Source organism: Chenopodium quinoa, unplaced genomic scaffold, assembly GCF_001683475.1.
Source record: "Chenopodium quinoa cultivar QQ74 unplaced genomic scaffold, ASM168347v1, whole genome shotgun sequence".
NCBI lineage: Eukaryota > Viridiplantae > Streptophyta > Magnoliopsida > Caryophyllales > Amaranthaceae > Chenopodium > Chenopodium quinoa.
Window position 1 is genome coordinate 10,579,616 of NW_018742204.1, and position 17,913 is coordinate 10,597,528.

Here is a 17,913-nt window from a genome sequence, read left to right on the forward strand (position 1 = left end):
TTAGTTAGATTTGAAATATTATTATTATTGAGGGAAAGGAACATATATTTTAGATATTCGGTTTCTTAGATGTCGTTAAGGCACCGTATATAAATAAAATGTGGTCTCTTAGATTTATATAAGAAACCAACATTGTTGAAAATCCGGTTTCTTAGGTTCTTTGCTTTCATCTACGTAATAATCTGAGAAACCATAATATATATACATCAAATTAAATTTTCTTTTATAATTCTTTTATTAAAATATGTATTATGTATTAATATTGTACTATACGTTCGTTGGGGTGAAGTTATCCAAATTGATAACAAATAAAATTGCTTCAACCTACTATATATATGTACCTGTATACCTGTAGTAATTAATATTAAATAACCACAACAATATCAAATTGGGCTGAATAATTTAATACTTCACTTAATATATTTAATTACACACTGTACATTATGAATCCAATAATTCACTAAGCATCACTATCCATTTTCTAATAAAAAAATAAAAATAAAACAAAATCTAAAATTCTCCGAAGTGTAAACTCTAATCATTGGCCTCCATAAGAAAAAATCCTTGTATCCCAAAAAATATATACGATGTTTAAAAATGTGCAATAATCATTCATGATCATCCGCCATACCATCATCAGTGACTTCTTTTTGCTTAAAAACATATGTAACCAAAGTGTCTCGTATCTTGTCTATCATTTCTTGATGATAAGTAGCGGGAGCTTGGGGAAAGTACTGTAACAGAAATTATATATATTAGAACAACAAGTGAATTTTTATTAAGTTGATGAGATGTAGTATAGAAATTAAACATTCAAGCAAACCCAAACGATTAATAAGCATAATGGCACACATAATTTACGTTATTGTCACATCAATCTGAAAATTAAACATTGTATGTGTGTAAGTGTGCTTTCTCCAGCTTGATTGCTTGAACATAGTATAGCATAACATATATAGTTCAATTAGGGGCTATAAACCTGAAATGTTTCATCTTGTATGCTTAACTGTAGGGGGACAAGGCTTAAGAGTACTATAAAATGCACATGATCTACAAGCTACAATTCAATTATGCGAAGAGTCTTGATCCATTGTTTATACATCAAGAACAGCAATGCAACAAAACAAAAACAACCAGATTTTAAAATCATGCCACAATTAATTAACAAAGTCTCATAGCAACAACCATCTAACATCTACACCTTCCTACCACATTTGATCGTACTCAAAAGAAAACGAAAGTTCAAATAACAACACCTGCAAACAAAACCATGCTTCAACAATCAACAATAATATGAATTAATAGAAATATTAATTCCAATCCTTCAACAACCAACACATTTGGAATTTTTATAGAATTATAGCAATGTGGAAACCAAAACAACAAAATTCACACTTACACTAAACAAATTGAATAAAAAGTGAGGGGAAAAAATATCGAAAAAGGGTGGGAGACATACTACATTTTAATGTAGAGAGAACTTTAACCCTTCAATTATGTTTGCGTATAATGGGTAAAAGTATTGTATTTTATAAAATAAAAGTTACCTTTTCTGGAACTACTTGTTGTCTCCTTGTTATTATCTCTTGCATGTAGCGGCATACATAATATCCACAATCTTTGGTGTCTTGATATTGACGTGGACACTGTTTCATCATTCAATATAGATCATTTGTTCAAATATGTAAATCATAATGAATAAAAAATTTAAAGAAGTGTATCACATACTTGTGGTTTAAGCCACAAAACTTCTGGGTTTTTTTTCATTTTCTTGATATCCTTTCGATGAATAACACTGAAGCTCCCCATTCCGCTACAAAATTTTCACAAAAAATTAAATGCCAATTGATTATAATTATAAAATGTATTTTTATCAAATAATGACATGCACATACGCATTAATGGTCTGTCGAGCAAATTCAGGAATTTCATTTTCGGCTCCGGCTGGATCAAGCCAGAATACAGCTCCATGCCATGGACTTATGACAGCTAACCTCCAATGCCGACTACATAAAATATACATTAGCATATCCAATGATGTGTTTATATATATATACATATATATATATACATATATATATATATATATATATATATATATATATATATATATATATATATATATATATATATATATATATATATATATAACATAACTTACTGATCATGGAATGGAGCAAAGAATATTTGATTAATGTTTTTGTCACCATTGCACCCAAGAACATTACATAAATAGTCAGTTCAAACTCCTTCTTCGGTCGGGGTCAGCGGAGAAACAAAATTAACATCGCAAAAACCATACAACCCTGATATACTCTCCTTTTGACACTCTTCGCTAGGTACCTTGCATATCAAATGTTGAAATATAAATTATCCAAGTATGAACCACATGAAGATCAACATGTGAGAAAAACTAACAAGGTCAATTATCTTACAACATACCTCATGAAAATCGACATGTGAGATGCCCCTACCTCTCTTTGAAAACACCAATCAAATATATCTTCATAATCAAGTCGAATTACCATCTCATTGTAGAAAACATTGAACGGGATGTTCAAAATTATGGCCCCATTCCTCTGTCTCAATCCTATAGCTTCTTTCTTAAAAGCTTCCAATAAACCAGAGGTTAACCAAGGCACGATCTTTATTAGTAATGTTATATGGCTTTTTAGATGAAACTTGTTTTGATGGCAATCTCGATAAAGGGGTATTCTCCTTGTCTTTAAGTTGATTATTAACCTTAGAGAATTTTGTACACCACAGTAAATAAATAAATTAGATGTAAACTAGAAATAAAATTAAAGAAAAAACAAATTAGATGAGAATTGAAAGTCATCACGAGCTTTAGCACCATCTTTTGTCTTACCTTTGACATTCAACAATGTGTTAATTAAGCTATCACACACATTTTTTTCTATATGCATCACATCCAAACAGTGTCTAACAAAAAGGAATTTCCAATAAGGTAAACGCCAAAACTCTGAATATTTCTTGTACCCTTGTTTAGGAAGCTTTGATCTATTTTTCTTCCCAAAGGTTACCTGAATGTCTTTAACCTTTTCAAACACCTCTTTACCACTCAAGACTTTAGGACGTCTTCTAAATTCTTGTTTTCCATTAAAAGCTTTTTTTCGCTTGCGGTATTCATGATTAATAGGTAAAAAAGGACGATGATCAAAGTAAACAGTTTTATTTGAAGCTGATAACCATTGCCCTTTCATACCATCCTCACATACTGGACAAGCCGTTTCTCCTTTCACTGTATATCCTGAAAGATTACCATAAGCTGGATAATCATGAATGGTGCAAAACAACATAGCTCTCAAATTAAAAACTTCATTATGATGTGCATCAAATGCATCTACACCTTTCTCCCATAACATCTTTAAATCATCAATAAGGGGTGCTAAATAGACGTCAATGTCATTTCCGAGCTGTTTTGGGCCAGAAATTAACAGCGAGAGCATCATGTACTTTCTTTTCATGCACAAAGAAGGAGGCAGGTTATAAGTAACCAAAACTATCGGCCATGTACTATAACTGCTACTTAGATTACCAAATGGATTCATACCATCAGTAGACAATGCAAGGCGAAGGTTTCGCTTTTCTTTAGCAAACTCAGGAAATTTTGCATCAATAAACCTCCATTGAGGGGAGTCAGCTGGGTGTCTAAGCTTCCCATCTTTTTCTCGTCCTTCAGAATGCCATGTCAATTTTGCTGCATCGCTTGCATTAGAAAAAAGACGTTTAAATCTAGGAATTATTGGAAAATACCACAAAACCTTATCATGCACCCCTTCTTTCTCCTTGTATCGTGAAACATTGCACACTGGACAATTTTTTAAAGAATCAAGATCATTCTGATATAAAACGCAATCATTAGGGCAAGCATGAATTTTCTCATAGGGTAACCCCATTGAACACAACATCTTTTTTGCCTCATATGTGCGTCTTGGAAGAACGTTATCATTCGGAAGCATGTCTTTTATTAAATCAAGTATTTCTGTAAAACTATTATCAGTCAAACCATGACCTGCCTTTAGGTTATATAACCTCAATATTGCTGATAATCTTGTGTACTTCTTACAACCTAGGTACAAGGGTTTTTCAGAATCACTTAACATCCTCTCAAATGTTGCTGGGTTTTCATCAAATTGATCTTGAGCTACTCGCATCATGTCTGCTAACCTATCACCCTCATTATAATTAAGACCACCATGACCATTATTTTCATTATCACTTGTAGAGGTTCCTTCTTTACTTACCCCATGCCAAGTCCAAATGGTATATGTTCTATCGAAGGCCATCTTGCTAAAGTGTTAAAGAATTTCATCAGTCGGTCTATACAAAAAGTTATGACACTTGAAACAAGGACATGGTAACCTAGATCGATCCCCAGCATTTTTAATAGCAAAATTAATAAATTCCCTTATTCCAGCTTCATATTGTGGGTCACCCGGCTTGGAGGTAGAAATCCAACTTCGATCCATTTCTAAGTTAAAATTTTAAAAGTTAATGGAAGCAGCACATCACGGATTTTATACATCAAGGAAAGGTCAGGCACACACACATTACTCTGATGCTTCTCAAATCAATTACACATGTGAGACAAAACAAGAATGAAAAGCAAAAAGATAATTATCTGACAATAATGTCTTAAAAGTTACTCTTAAGAATACAGTAAAACAAGAGCACATAGTCAACCAATTGACGAGGAAACGATTGCATTACACACATAGAGAAAACCCAAATAGAGCTATCAGATACTAGTAGATAAAATCATTGTTTAAACATTCATTTGATAACCAATCTAATAAAATAACAATTAAAACCAACAAATATCATAATAAGACAACAATTTTTTTTTTCAATCTTTTCCAAATGGAAGAAAAAGTTCATTTCATTTACAAAGAATAGGCTAACTAATTATTGTTGGCATAAAACAGTAGTAGTATCATTTACAAAGAATAGGCTTACTAATTATTGGGGGGGGGGGGGAGGGGGGCTCCTTTAACTGAGAGTCAATCTAAATACATTATCCTAGGAGTTCTTATCTCCTCATAGACATTTCTAATGGAATGCGCACCTGTACAAGTGCTACTACACAATCACTATTTAAGGAAAGATGAAGGCATGATAAGAGAAAATAATGAAGAAACAAAGATACTTCTGATTTCTTCTAACATTTCTTCTGCTGTTTTTTATGTAATTATCCCTTATTTGGTTGCACGCATAGTAGTAATGTTACAACTTTACAAGTCTAGAGCTAATATTGCGCTTCTTTATATATGCCCTTCAGCACCGTCGTCTAAACTATTTTGGAGGCCCTAAACTAATTTTAAAATGAGGCCTACATATTCGTATATTTTTTTTTCATAATGCACCAAACAAAGTTCCATTTAAATTATCATAAACTATATTATAACTATACTCTTATATTTCTTATAAAATGAAGCACCAAATAAAAACTCAAATACTTCATACTTCATCAAATAATTCTTATGCCAAAACTCAATATTAGAGTATCATAAACTATATTATAAATTAGAGCTTATAATCATATAGAACCAATGTATAACATGAGAAACAGATTATCAAGAAGTATGACAGAAATTGATACTTCATACTTCATGGAGTGATATGAATATGGAGTGTGCTAAGTGGGCCATGCCTGTTCAATTTCCTTACTGTAAGAGAACTTGAATCAACAAACATCTCCTTAACATTCCTCTTCAACACAATTTGTTATAGTCACAATTCTAATATTGATACTTTCCATCTCAAGATCAATTGGACCAAATTACTCCTAATACCACTAGATAAATACCAATTTTTTTAAAAAAAATTAATCATACCAATCTGTTGTCATCTAAAAAGGCTACTTTTTTTTCCAATAATCATACAAACAAAGTCCTAAATATCGGCGGCAATCAACGCTTCAACTTCACATACTACTTCTAATCAATTAATCTAACATTCATAAAAAAATGTAGATTATGATGAGTTAATTGAGATAATACCTGTCGCAAAATTGGGATTGTTGGCTGGATTATGCAATTCGACGAGTACTGGTGGTAGTGGTAGATTAGGCGATTACGAATGCGCGCGTGGTTGAAAGCAATAAACCCTAACTTTTGAAATATTGAATTGAATTATGAAAGAAATAAAATTTCCTTTAATGGAGTACTTACATCACCAGCAATGGAGCAGCGTTCGGAATAGTAGCAAGAAGAAAGAGAGTTTGTTTGGGGTTTGGCCGTTTGGGCTATGGCGGACAAGCAGCAGGCCGGGAGTATGTAGCAGAGTCGGTTTGGTCAATTATTGGAAGTGAAGATTTTTTTTTTTCTAAATTAATCTACTTAGTAATTTTCTAGAGGGTATGGAATTTTTAATAGGAGGGAAATTTTAGGGTGAATTGGCGCTCTATTTTTTCCCAAAAAAAATACTTGTATAAAGAAACCAATGCTATTAAATTTACAGTCTCTTTGACTCTCGGCATTATCAACTTGATATAAGGCACCGGAGTTTATAAGTTTGTGGTTTCATTTTTATTCAAGTCTAAGAGACCGGATGTTTATGATATATGGTTTCATTATCTAAGAAACCGGTGTTCTAACTTTTCTGGTGCTAAAGAAGTGGTTCCTTAGGCCATTTTTGTAGTAGTGATATATTGTTATGACTGACAATAAAGATATTATTCCTGATATAGATATATTTATTCCTGACCTATATTATTTTATGACAAATGTAATAATTTTTTTTTTTTTTTTGTTAGGAAATGCAACTACAGATCATTCATTAATAAACACTCCTTGGAGGCAATCAATAACAAAGAATTTCTACAACCTTGTAGGTATATGTCAAGGGAATGATGAAGCAACAAAATTATGTGACGATGCTTTGGAACAAATGTACAAATCTGTAAGAAAAGTGTTCCAAACAAATGAAGAAAAAATTCGTGAGCTTGATGAATAACAAGAGAGAAGGAATGCTGTAAAAAATCCAAAACGACCAAAAACAAAAGGAAGGCCAAAGAAAAACAAAAGAATTAGAGGGCATTTTGAAAGAAGAAGAACAGCAACTAGAGATCCAAATGAGTTTGGTACCAAAACTCCAAATCCACAACTCATTTAATATTGAGACATTCATCAAATAATTTTTATTCATTAAAAATATTTGTAAAAAATATTATTTTTAATTCTAGTATATTTTGATTTGATATTTAAGATTTATAATCAAAATTAAGTTTTGATAATTTTTATTATTCCTGACAGAATTAATCAAATTTCTGAAGAAAATAATTCTATTCCTGACTAACATGTTTTATTTCCTGATAAACATCACTCATTTCTTAAATATAATTTCTGAATATAGTAATGATATTACTGACTAATATGATTTATTCCTTGATAATTAATATACTCTCATTCCTTGAATATTATCTCCTAACTGAGTTTTGTTTTTCTTGATAAAAATAAACTAACTTATGCAAAAACACGCATGTACACCTGATTGATAATATTAAGGAAAAGCAAAATATATACATATATAAATAACTGTATCAACAAAGTTTATCAACCAAAACAAACTTAATATTTAACTACAAAAAGGTAATATATATACAAAATAATTTGGTCTATATTCTGCTGTTTTTCCATTTCCCGTAGTTTCTTCTGCTCCAACTTGTATCTCCTATCTTTTTTTTCTGTATAGCTTCTACATCCTTTTTATATTGGGCCTCAAGCTTCTTCCTTGCAGGCCGAGCTTTTAAAATTTTGTCTTTGTTAATAGATAATTCAATGCAAGAATTCCATAATTGCTTGCGCAAAAAATTGTCTTCTCTATTAACCAAATTATATGTTATTCTGCATCTATACAACTTTCGAATTTGTTTCTGCAAATTTATACAAAAATAAAGAAATAAAAATACTAAAAAATAATTAGTTTAAATAACAAAAAATATCAAGACAGAAAAACACTTACACTTTTTAAATCAACAAGTCCTCCATCAAATCCATTGTATTTTTGCATACACATTAATGCAAAAAGCCCACAATCATAATTTTCAGTGCTAGTCTTCCAACTAAAAACTGGAGTATTCCATGTCAAGTCAGGAACTATTTCCGCTAAAGGATGTCCTTTACTTTGCAAAAAACGATGAACAACTCTGATCTGTAAATATAAATATATACATTTATATATATAAACATCTAAAAGTGTAATATTTAAGAAACAAAATGAAATAGTTACTAGACAAAAACTTACCAAATACTTATCAATTAAATCCAAGTGAGATCGATCAATGTCAGTCCTGTTATTTATCCAATCTATACGTGGAGTTATATCAGGAATAAGATTGAAAACTATCAGAGTATAGTGATTTTTGTACCAAATGGGAAAGATTAACTGCAACAATAAAAAAAAGATAAATTATTATAAGTTATAGACCAATACCTAACTTAAACTTTTATATTTTTATCTGTTAATTTTATAAATCATAAGAGTCTAGTTTTATATGAGTTTTATATTACAATGTCTGTCTGAATGATAAATGACATAAATAATCTAATATTTGATAATTCCTGACAAATAATATCTAATTACTGATTAAAATAATATAATTCCTGACAAAATATTGAAATCTTTGATAATTCCTGACTAAAAATATCTAATTACTGATTATAATAATATAATTTCTGACTAAATATAATAATAATATATTATCTTAAACTTGACAATGTTAAATCCAAAACTTGAACTCTTAGACTATAAATTATTAATATCTGACTAAAATTTAATTCCTAATCAATATACCTTAATTCCTGAATAGAATAATAATATTTAAGACTTAAATTGTTAAGTCTGACAAAATACAACAATACATGATATAAATCATCTAATATCTGACTAAGCATAGTAATTCCTAACTAATAAAATCTTATTCCTGATTATAATAATCAAAATCATGATTAAATATTGTAATGTTAATCCAACACTCTAAAATCTAAGATTGTCTAATTACTACATTAAATATCTTTATACATGAAAAAATTAGATTAATACCTGATTGTAAAAGCTAGTATTTGAATTTAAAAATATATTACCTGAGTAAAAACAACAAAATAAATTTATTAACTTACCAACTCTGCTTCTGCTATGTTTAAATTTGGAAAACGATCAACCCATTTTTGAATGGAAGCATAAACATCATTAGCATCATGTTTTTCAATTACATATTGAGCTCTAATTTTTTTAACTTCTCCTTAAAAGTTGCATATTCTTCTGGATTATTTTCCAAAGAATTCAATTTTTTTTCCTGTTCTTTTATCTTCTTGACATATTTTTTGTAATTTTCTCTCTTTATTAAATATCTCTGTACAGAGTCCTACAAAACAAAAAAATTGAAACATATATTATGTTATATACATAAAAATTCTAAACATTATAAGTAAAGATAAAAAAATAACTTACAGCAACTCCAGTAAAAAAAAACAAATCTTTTGTACTGAAATATTCCTCTGTCAGCTATTTGGCTCTCTTCAAGATTCAAAGCAGAAGCCCAAGTCTCATACACACTATTAATCCAGACATAGGGGCGCACTGAACAAAACTCCTCTTTCACCAAAATAATATCGCTTTGGGAAAGATCTTCAGTTTTAAACTGACAGATAACATCACCTGTATCTTGCACATACAGACTGTTGTTACGCGCCTTAACTCCCTCATCTTCTCCTATAGGATCTGACTCATACAACTCATTGTATTTTCTAAAAAATAGGAAGTCACACATATATCTTTCATGCTCAGTTAAATTTTTCAGATACAAAGACTTATTTTCCTGCAAACTCCTAGAGACAATCATTTCTCGATTTTGAATCGGAATCTTATCAATAAGGGGATCTACCCAATCTGAATCCAAACTAGATGCTTCCAAATTAGCCTGCAATTCCAACAGCTGTTTATCTCTTAGATATTGCGATCTCTCAGCCTTTTTTTCAGCATATGCATCAGCAACAATAAATTTAATTTCAGGAGGGACATTTGTATCAGTAGGAAATTTGTCCACATCATTTAACTAAATGTGAGTTTTAGGAGGCTGAGGTCCTATTTCCATAAACTCATCTTGAGATAATTCAGCAGCAGTAGGAGTAGGAGTTTTATCTATTACAATAAGGGTAGGAAGAGGAGCACTAGGAGATTTTACAACTTCAGTTGGAACAGATTCATTAGCAACCGTTTCCGTTTCAACATATTTATTTCTCAATAAATCTAAAACTTCAGTTGTATCTCTAGGCTGAGCTTCCTACAGAAAAAATAATATGTATTAAAATAAAAAACAAATAACTTAAATACAAACAATAATAACCTATATTAATTATTGAACTGAAATTTCTAATTCCTTATAGGAATATTCTTATTACTGAAAAAATTAATCTAATAGCTGATTGAATAAATCTTTTTCCTGATTAAGAATGTATTATTTTGAAAAAAAGAAGTAAATTTTTGATCAAAAAATTATTATTCCTGACTAAAATATTCTTACTACAGATAGAGGTAATCTAATAACTAACAATGACAACTTTATTCCTGATGAACAACTAGAGTTATTATTTACATCTGAACAAAATTTTATCATTTCTTGCACAAATCATCTAATAACTGAGTAAAATATAATTATTCCTGATACAGTAAATCTGATTAAAAACCCAACAACTATATTTTAAATCCTGACAAAAATATTTCAATTACTGACAAAACTTATATAATATATGACAAAATAAATTAATTCCTGACCAAAATAATTTAATTCGTGAAAAAAATAACAAAAAAAATTACCTGATTCACAACATCAATAGGTGATTGATGTTCTTCTGTAACTTTACTCTGACCAAAATCATCAGATTTAGTAAAAACCTGAAAACATATGTATAACAGAAATAAAAAATAAATAAATTTATTTATATAAAATATTCAATTTTAATACAATAATTACTAGTATTTTAATAAATTATTCAAATAAAATACAAATATTAGACCTTAGATGTGTTGTCATCATCTTTGTCATCTTTTGTTTCTTCTTCAACAGTTACCGGAATTTCTTTTTCGGTAACTTCTGCAATTTGCTCCTTTGATGGTTGAGGAGAAGGAGGAGTAGGGGTAATTAAATTAAATTTTGGCATAGATTGATCTCCTATTGAAAAACTCCTACCTTCTTGCACAATCCTAGCCTGATTATCATTCAAACCAGCAGAATAAACTTCATTGAGTCCCCTAGCTTTCCTTGGTGTCCTAGGAGGTGATGTTGAAGAACCAAGAACACCCTCCTTACCAACTGAACTAACCACATTTTTACCTGGTGCTGTGACAGGTTTAGAATTTACAGCAGTCGTTTCAACATCTGAAACAGGAACATAAGTTACTTTGTCAACAACAGCAACTTCTGCACCAAGTGAAACATCAACGATAGGTCCTTGGTGAACAGGAGCAGCTTCTGAACCAAGTGAAACATCAGCTTCATCTTCATTTTTCTCTGGTATCTGTTCGGGGATACCAGTTTCAGGTACATCAAATTCTTCTTCTTCTTCTTCAGATTCTTTTTCTTCATTTCTATCTTCTAATTTATCACTTTTAGATATATCTTGACTAAAGACTTTTGACAAATCAAGATCAGCAATAACATTATTCACCTTTATAAAATAAACATTAATATCAAAAATAAAAATTAAGTTAAATTTCATATAAAAAATAAAGATAAAGGTAATAAAACTTAAAATTTTATCAGACTTAAGTTTAAGATCAAAATTATCCAATTATTCAGTGGCTAACTCTTTGCTCTTCATAGCAGCTAACACTATTTCATCAATTTTAGCTAAGAACTGTGGATTGGAATATATATCATCATCTCCTTGAGATTGAGATTCTTGTGAACTTTTTATTGCCTCATCCTTCAAGTTAGTAGCAAAGTGAATTTGGTTCTTTGATACAATCTTCAAGTCACAACCAAATTTCATCATTTTCTTTTTCACGGCCTGATAAAAAAAATTGAGTTTAAAAAATGAATGAGATTAAATAATTAAATAAAAGACACTCAATAATTAAAAATGAATGAGTTTAAAAAATGAATGAGGTTAAATAATTAAAAATGAATGATAACATATCCAACATAAAAGACACTCAATATTCTAATTCCTGATAAAAATTAAATAATTTCTGAATAAAACAACATTATTCCTGAAACTGATACCTTATTTCCTGACTATAAAAAATTAATTCCTGACAAAAAATAACACATTCCTGACAAAAATAATATTATTCCTGTTAAAAGTAATATAATTTCTAATTTAAACAATGTTTTACCTAATTGAGATATATTTTTAAACCATTCTAATTCCTGACTAATAATATATAATTCCTGATCATACTAATCTTATTTCTGACTTGAACTTGCTAATTCCTGAAATTTAGAATGTTAAAATAAACCAAGAGCTTAATTAAATTATCTAATATATGAAGAAAACAAACTAAATCCTGATTATAATAATCTTATTTCTGGACTAAAATTGTTAAATAGAAAACAATTACTATTGACATCATCAATTGGGTATTTAATTTTTTTATTACTGATAAACATATATAAATACCTGATATAAATATTCTTATATCTGACTTAATAATTTCTAACTTTTAGAATTATATGTAAGACTTGAATGCAATTGAGATATAAGTTATTTCCTGACTAAAATTATTCCATTCCTGAAAAAAAAACTATGATATTCCTGATCAACATTCTCATATTAATAATGATATCAAATTTCTTACTCCTAATAAAACTAAACTAATCTAAACTTAATGACAGGTTATAATAAAAAAAGCTTTCAGAATTTAGTGCATAATAACAGATAATAAATAATGAACTCTTGAATTAAAAGCTTTAATAAATTAATAAAAAAAATGAGATTTTAAACTTACATCAATATCCATTTTATCAATCTCATCATCAGTTGGGTATTCTTTAGGAATTTTGTACATGTCATATCTAGCTTTGTCATCATCAGCTTTGAACTCAATTGGGGCAGATTGTAAACCCTGACCATCCTTATTTTTACCAGAATCTTCATCATCATTAGTATCTTCAAGTTTAAACTCAATGTTATCCAGCTGAAAAGATTTAAGAATCTCCTGTTCACTTTTGCCAGCATACTGTAATGGTAATGTCTGAGGATACAATTTCACAGAACCATAATCAATATTTTCAGTAACCGCTTTAATCCGCTCATTCAGAGATTCACATGACCAATTCATTACAAATGGCTTCCTATCTAAAGTGGTCCCAAACTCAAACTTTTGCAAAAAATCAATTATAAAGGCAACCAAACAACCATTTACTTGTTTTGATTAATTTTTCAATTCTTGTCCTTCCTTCTTCTTCAAAACAAAGGACTGAAACTCTGCTATAGATGTACATAACCAATCTATCACATAACAAGCCCAGTTGTAAGTCTTTATGAAACGTACATCTTCCAAAGACTTTATGATGTTAAAATTAGGGGACTTTCACCAATTGGAGCCAAAAAATTAGAAACAGCAAACATAACAAAGAGTCTCTTAAATTCATAACCTCCACCCTATATTTCTCAAACAATGATTGATAAGTAAGAAAATTAACATACGTCTTCTTCTTCTTAGTTTGAGCTAGTCTTTCAGATTCCTTCTTCTTGCTTTCAATACCTTTTTCAGATTCATCACCAGTTTTCCTCTTCTTTATTTTGTTACTTTTAGATTCATTTTCTTTTTCCAAATCTTCTTCTCCATCCAAACCTAAAAATTTCCTCCACTCTGATTTCAAATAATCATCAAGATTAAAACCTTTTTTTGTTTTTAGAAATCTCTTTTACAGGTATATCAGTAAAAGGAATGCCCAAAACATCAGCAATATCAGAACTGTCAATATGAATGGCATGTTCTTTTTTACCAACAATCAGATTTCTTGCCTTAGGATTATAATGAGTTACCATATAACCATACAACTGGTGACTGATATTATCCTTCAAGTTCATATTAAGCAACCCACCAAACCCAATATCTTTCACATTCTTTTTTTGCTGATCACTTAAATCTTCCATGATTTGACAAAGATGATTAGGACCAGATTTATTACCAAGCTCTAAGTCTTCGATATCATCTTCAATAAGAATTCTGAAAGTTTGAAAAGTAAAAAATCACATTAAAATTGAGAGATTTTTAAAACATATATTTAAGATAAAAATCTTTAAGCAAATCACAAAGTACTGAGAACCACTCTGAGTAAAATAAAAGACTAATAACTGACAAAATTAATTTAATATCTGACTAAAACGTGCTAAATGCTGACATTTAAATTGTTATTCCTGAATAAAATTAACCAAAGCATGAGATTTATTTTCTTACCATTCTAATTCCTGACTAATAATATTTAATTCCTGATTATATTAATCTTATTTCTGTCTTGAACTTGCTAATTCCTGAAATTTAGAATGTTATGCTAGACCAGAATAGAAAAAGAACTTAATTAAATTGTCTAATATATGAAGAAAGCAAACTAATTCCTGATTATAATAATCTTATTTCTGGCTTCAAATTTTTAAATACCAAACTGTAACTATTGACATCATCAATTGAGTATTTTATTTTTTTATTACTGATAAACCTAGATCAATTCCTGATATAAATTTGCTAATATCTAACTAAAACTTGATAATTTCTAACTTTTAGAAATATATGTCTGACTTGAATACACCAATTCCTTAAGCACACTATCTAATATCTGACTACACAATCCCAATTCCTGGCTAATAAAATATAATTCTTGAAAATAATAATCTTATTCCTGACTTAAAAATGCAAAAATCATAAACATTCACATCATAATATAGCATTTTGACTATTGAAACAACCATTTCCATAACAAAGGGCAAAACAACAAAAGATAATCCTGATAAATATAATCTATTACCAAAATACAATATAATAACCACATATGTGTGTTTATTTCCCAAGAAAATATACAAGTATTCAACATGAAACAACAAATACAAAATGCTATGTCTTTTTGCGAAATAAATAAAATACAATTTCACACCTAACAGGTTGACTTCGTTTAGGCCCAGGTTTAGGACCACGCTTCTTCAATGGTGGTTCTGAATCGACCCTACAAAACGGAATAATAAATTATAAAAATGATTGTTAAAAAAAATAACTGAAGTATAACCTAAAAAATAACTAAGTATAATAAACCTTTCAGCCATTGCAACTGTATTCTCTTTTTTTCGAGCTTGTTTACTTCGTTTATGATAAACTTTTAAGGGAGAAGAATCTTTAATCGACGACATTAATTGAGTCGAAAATGAAGAATGTTAGGGTTTATAAAGAAGTAAAAATTAAGTCGATAGTAATAGAGTGAAATTAAAGCTAGAAAACGAAGTAGTTATGCGAATTAGTCGGAAACGTGAAATTAAGTCGATAGTAATGGAGTGTAACTGTTAAAAATGGAGTGGAAATGCAGAAAACGTGGTTGAGAAGAAGAAGGAGGAAGGCGGAACGATGAAAAAAAAGAGCTATTTAAGCTAGGTTCGGGCCGTGCGCGGGCTAATCTTTAATAAATGGGCCGAGCGCGGGCCAGTAAATAGAACGGACTCACATGAGTCCGTTCTACACAATATTTTTCGATATGAAAATATTTTTTAAAAAAATACCAACAAACCGTGCATCGCACGGGCTTCATCTAGTATATATAAAGGGGAGTTTTTTTCCGAATTTTTAGAGAGCCATGTAGGATTTAATTTTCTAAACGCGCCACGTAGGATTAAAAATTTTAGTTGTAGCCAATAAAATACGAGATTATTAATTTCTTTTAAAACTAAATAATTCAAATGTCACGTAAGAAAAATTGGCGAATGAGATTTTTAAGTTTAAATTTATTAAATATAAAATATTGTCTTTTCATATTATGAATTTTATCTTACTATATAACAAATGTTAGCACATACATAAAATAAAAAATAAATATTTTTTTTTTAAATTCAGACAAACCGTGCATTGCACGGGTTTCATCTAGTTAAAAATTACAAGTAAATATTTATCAAATACTTTTATACAAGTATACAACCTGCTAGCAAAATTAATTAATAGAACAAGTTAATGAAAGTTAATTAAATAAGCTAATAGAACTAGCTATAAATCATTTACTAGTTAAATACCAAACCAGCGCTTTGCTACACTTAACTCTTATTTATCCACGAGTTTTTTTTTTTTTTTTATTTATTTATTTTTTTTTACTCACATGCAAGTTAATAAAAAAATAAATAAATAAAATTATGCGACTATGGCTCTACGCTCACCCAAGACCCAACCCAATATACTTCACAAAGATAAACTCTCAAGTCAGTATTTTTTATTTATGTTAAATCGAAATTATTATAAAATGATTTAAACTGGATCTAGGCATGGGCCGATATAGCACAAACGTTGATCGGGCATGCACAAGTCCGATAAGGCATGAGAGGCACATTGGTAATCCATGTGAGCATCATAATTTCAATAGGAAAATTGTAAACTAATAATCCCACCTTTGTCACTTCTGCTCAAAACAATCTCACCTTTTTCGAATTCCCAAAATAATTCCACCTTTGACCCCCATCTTCTCAAAATGAGCCTTTTACCGGTTTGTCAAATTAATGACCTATTTAAGAAGGTGATTTAACATGTGTCACCTTCTTATTGGCTTTCTTTTTTAAAAATATTTTTTTTTAAAAAAAGATAATTAAAAAAATAAAATAAAAAACCCCTTCGACCACCTCCCCTGCCGAAGCTCCTCTTGCCGCAGCACGAGCTCAACCAAATCACCGGCCTAACCCCTTCAAGCACCTATACCCTCACCACAAAATGACCGAAATTGACCAAATAAGCCCGGCCTGTAACGGTCGATTTTGGTGATCCATGGTCGATTTTGGTGATGGTGCGGTTTTAATTTTCATCGAAATCAACCACTGGATTTCTGGGCGTTCGATTCATAGGATGTAGATTTCTAAGCGGCGAATTTCTGGGCAGTGGATGTCGCGGCGGGTTTCAATTTCTGAGTGGTTGAAAGGAGGTTTCGGGGAAGGAGAATGAGGGAAGGGGTCCAATGGCCGGTTTTACGTGGTGTGCTGTTTTTGTCGATTTTGGTGGGACAGGGGGTGCCGACGGTTGGAGATTGGCGGTATTTCGGGGTGGCAGGAGTTCGTGGGCGGCGATATTTCGTGGTGGTTGGGGTAGTTCGTGGTGGCTGGGGTGGTTGGTGTTAGGGGGTTTATGGGTGGATGGGGTGGTCGAGGTTAGGAGAGAGAAAGAAGGTGGTGGGTTAGGTGGTGATGTGGTGGTTCTTTTGGAAGGGTGGTGGTGGTTATGGTGGGAAGCTAAGGTTGAAGATCAGAGATTGAAAAAAAAAAAGTTAACTTGTTGAACAAGTTGTGGGTCATAAGGCCTGTTTTAAGAAGATGAGGGTCAAAGGTGGTATTATTTTGGGAATTCAAAAAGGTAGGATTGTTTTGAACAAAAGTGACAAAGGTGGGATTATTAGTTTACATTTCCCATTTCAATAAATTATAATTTTGTAATAGCTCATAACTAATCAACCAAAAGAAATGAGCATCATGTATGAAAACAAAGAGAGGGGGCTTTTTTTTTTTTTTTTTATTAAGGTTATAAAAACCAAGGAATTCCAAGTATGTAGAAGATATACGCTTGCAATTTCTTACAACAGGACCATAATAATGCCCCTCATAACTTGACATGAAATAAATAAAACCATATAATAGAAAAACAGAGTAATAGGCAGAGTGATCTACAGTCCGGATCAACTGCATATTATGCTGTTCATAGGAGGTAGTTTTT

At 30.4% G+C, this 17,913-nt stretch overlaps 1 protein-coding gene across 5 annotated transcripts; it reads right to left on the reverse strand.

Moving 5' to 3' along the window:
• Nucleotides 1–383: 383 nt before the first annotated feature.
• On the reverse strand, nucleotides 384–7,152 carry LOC110715784. 5 transcript variants are annotated; one of them, XR_002510361.1, is made up of 7 exons: nucleotides 6,024–7,142; nucleotides 2,443–3,721; nucleotides 2,162–2,343; nucleotides 1,896–2,006; nucleotides 1,729–1,813; nucleotides 1,548–1,646; nucleotides 384–734 (listed from the first exon to the last, which is right to left on the reverse strand). XR_002510361.1 is itself a non-coding variant. In XM_021894493.1 (7 exons), the coding sequence occupies exons 1-2, from the start codon at nucleotides 4,308–4,310 to the stop codon at nucleotides 2,802–2,804; spliced, it is 1,410 nt and encodes a 469-aa protein (XP_021750185.1). In that variant the 5' UTR covers nucleotides 4,311–7,152; the 3' UTR covers nucleotides 384–734; nucleotides 1,548–1,646; nucleotides 1,729–1,813; nucleotides 1,896–2,006; nucleotides 2,162–2,343; nucleotides 2,443–2,801. The 5 variants fall into 5 exon arrangements, 2 of the variants coding, with proteins under 2 accessions (XP_021750185.1, XP_021750123.1); XR_002510354.1 differs by having other exon boundaries at nucleotides 2,443–3,729; XR_002510352.1 differs by having other exon boundaries at nucleotides 2,443–3,480; nucleotides 3,575–6,998.
• Between the last annotated feature and the right edge of the window lie 10,761 nt (nucleotides 7,153–17,913).

Excerpts from the sequence above, each read along its gene's own strand:
- LOC110715784 (XM_021894431.1), bottom strand. The coding sequence starts at position 4,310 with ATGGCCTTCGATAGAACATATACCATTTGGACTTGGCATGGGGTAAGT.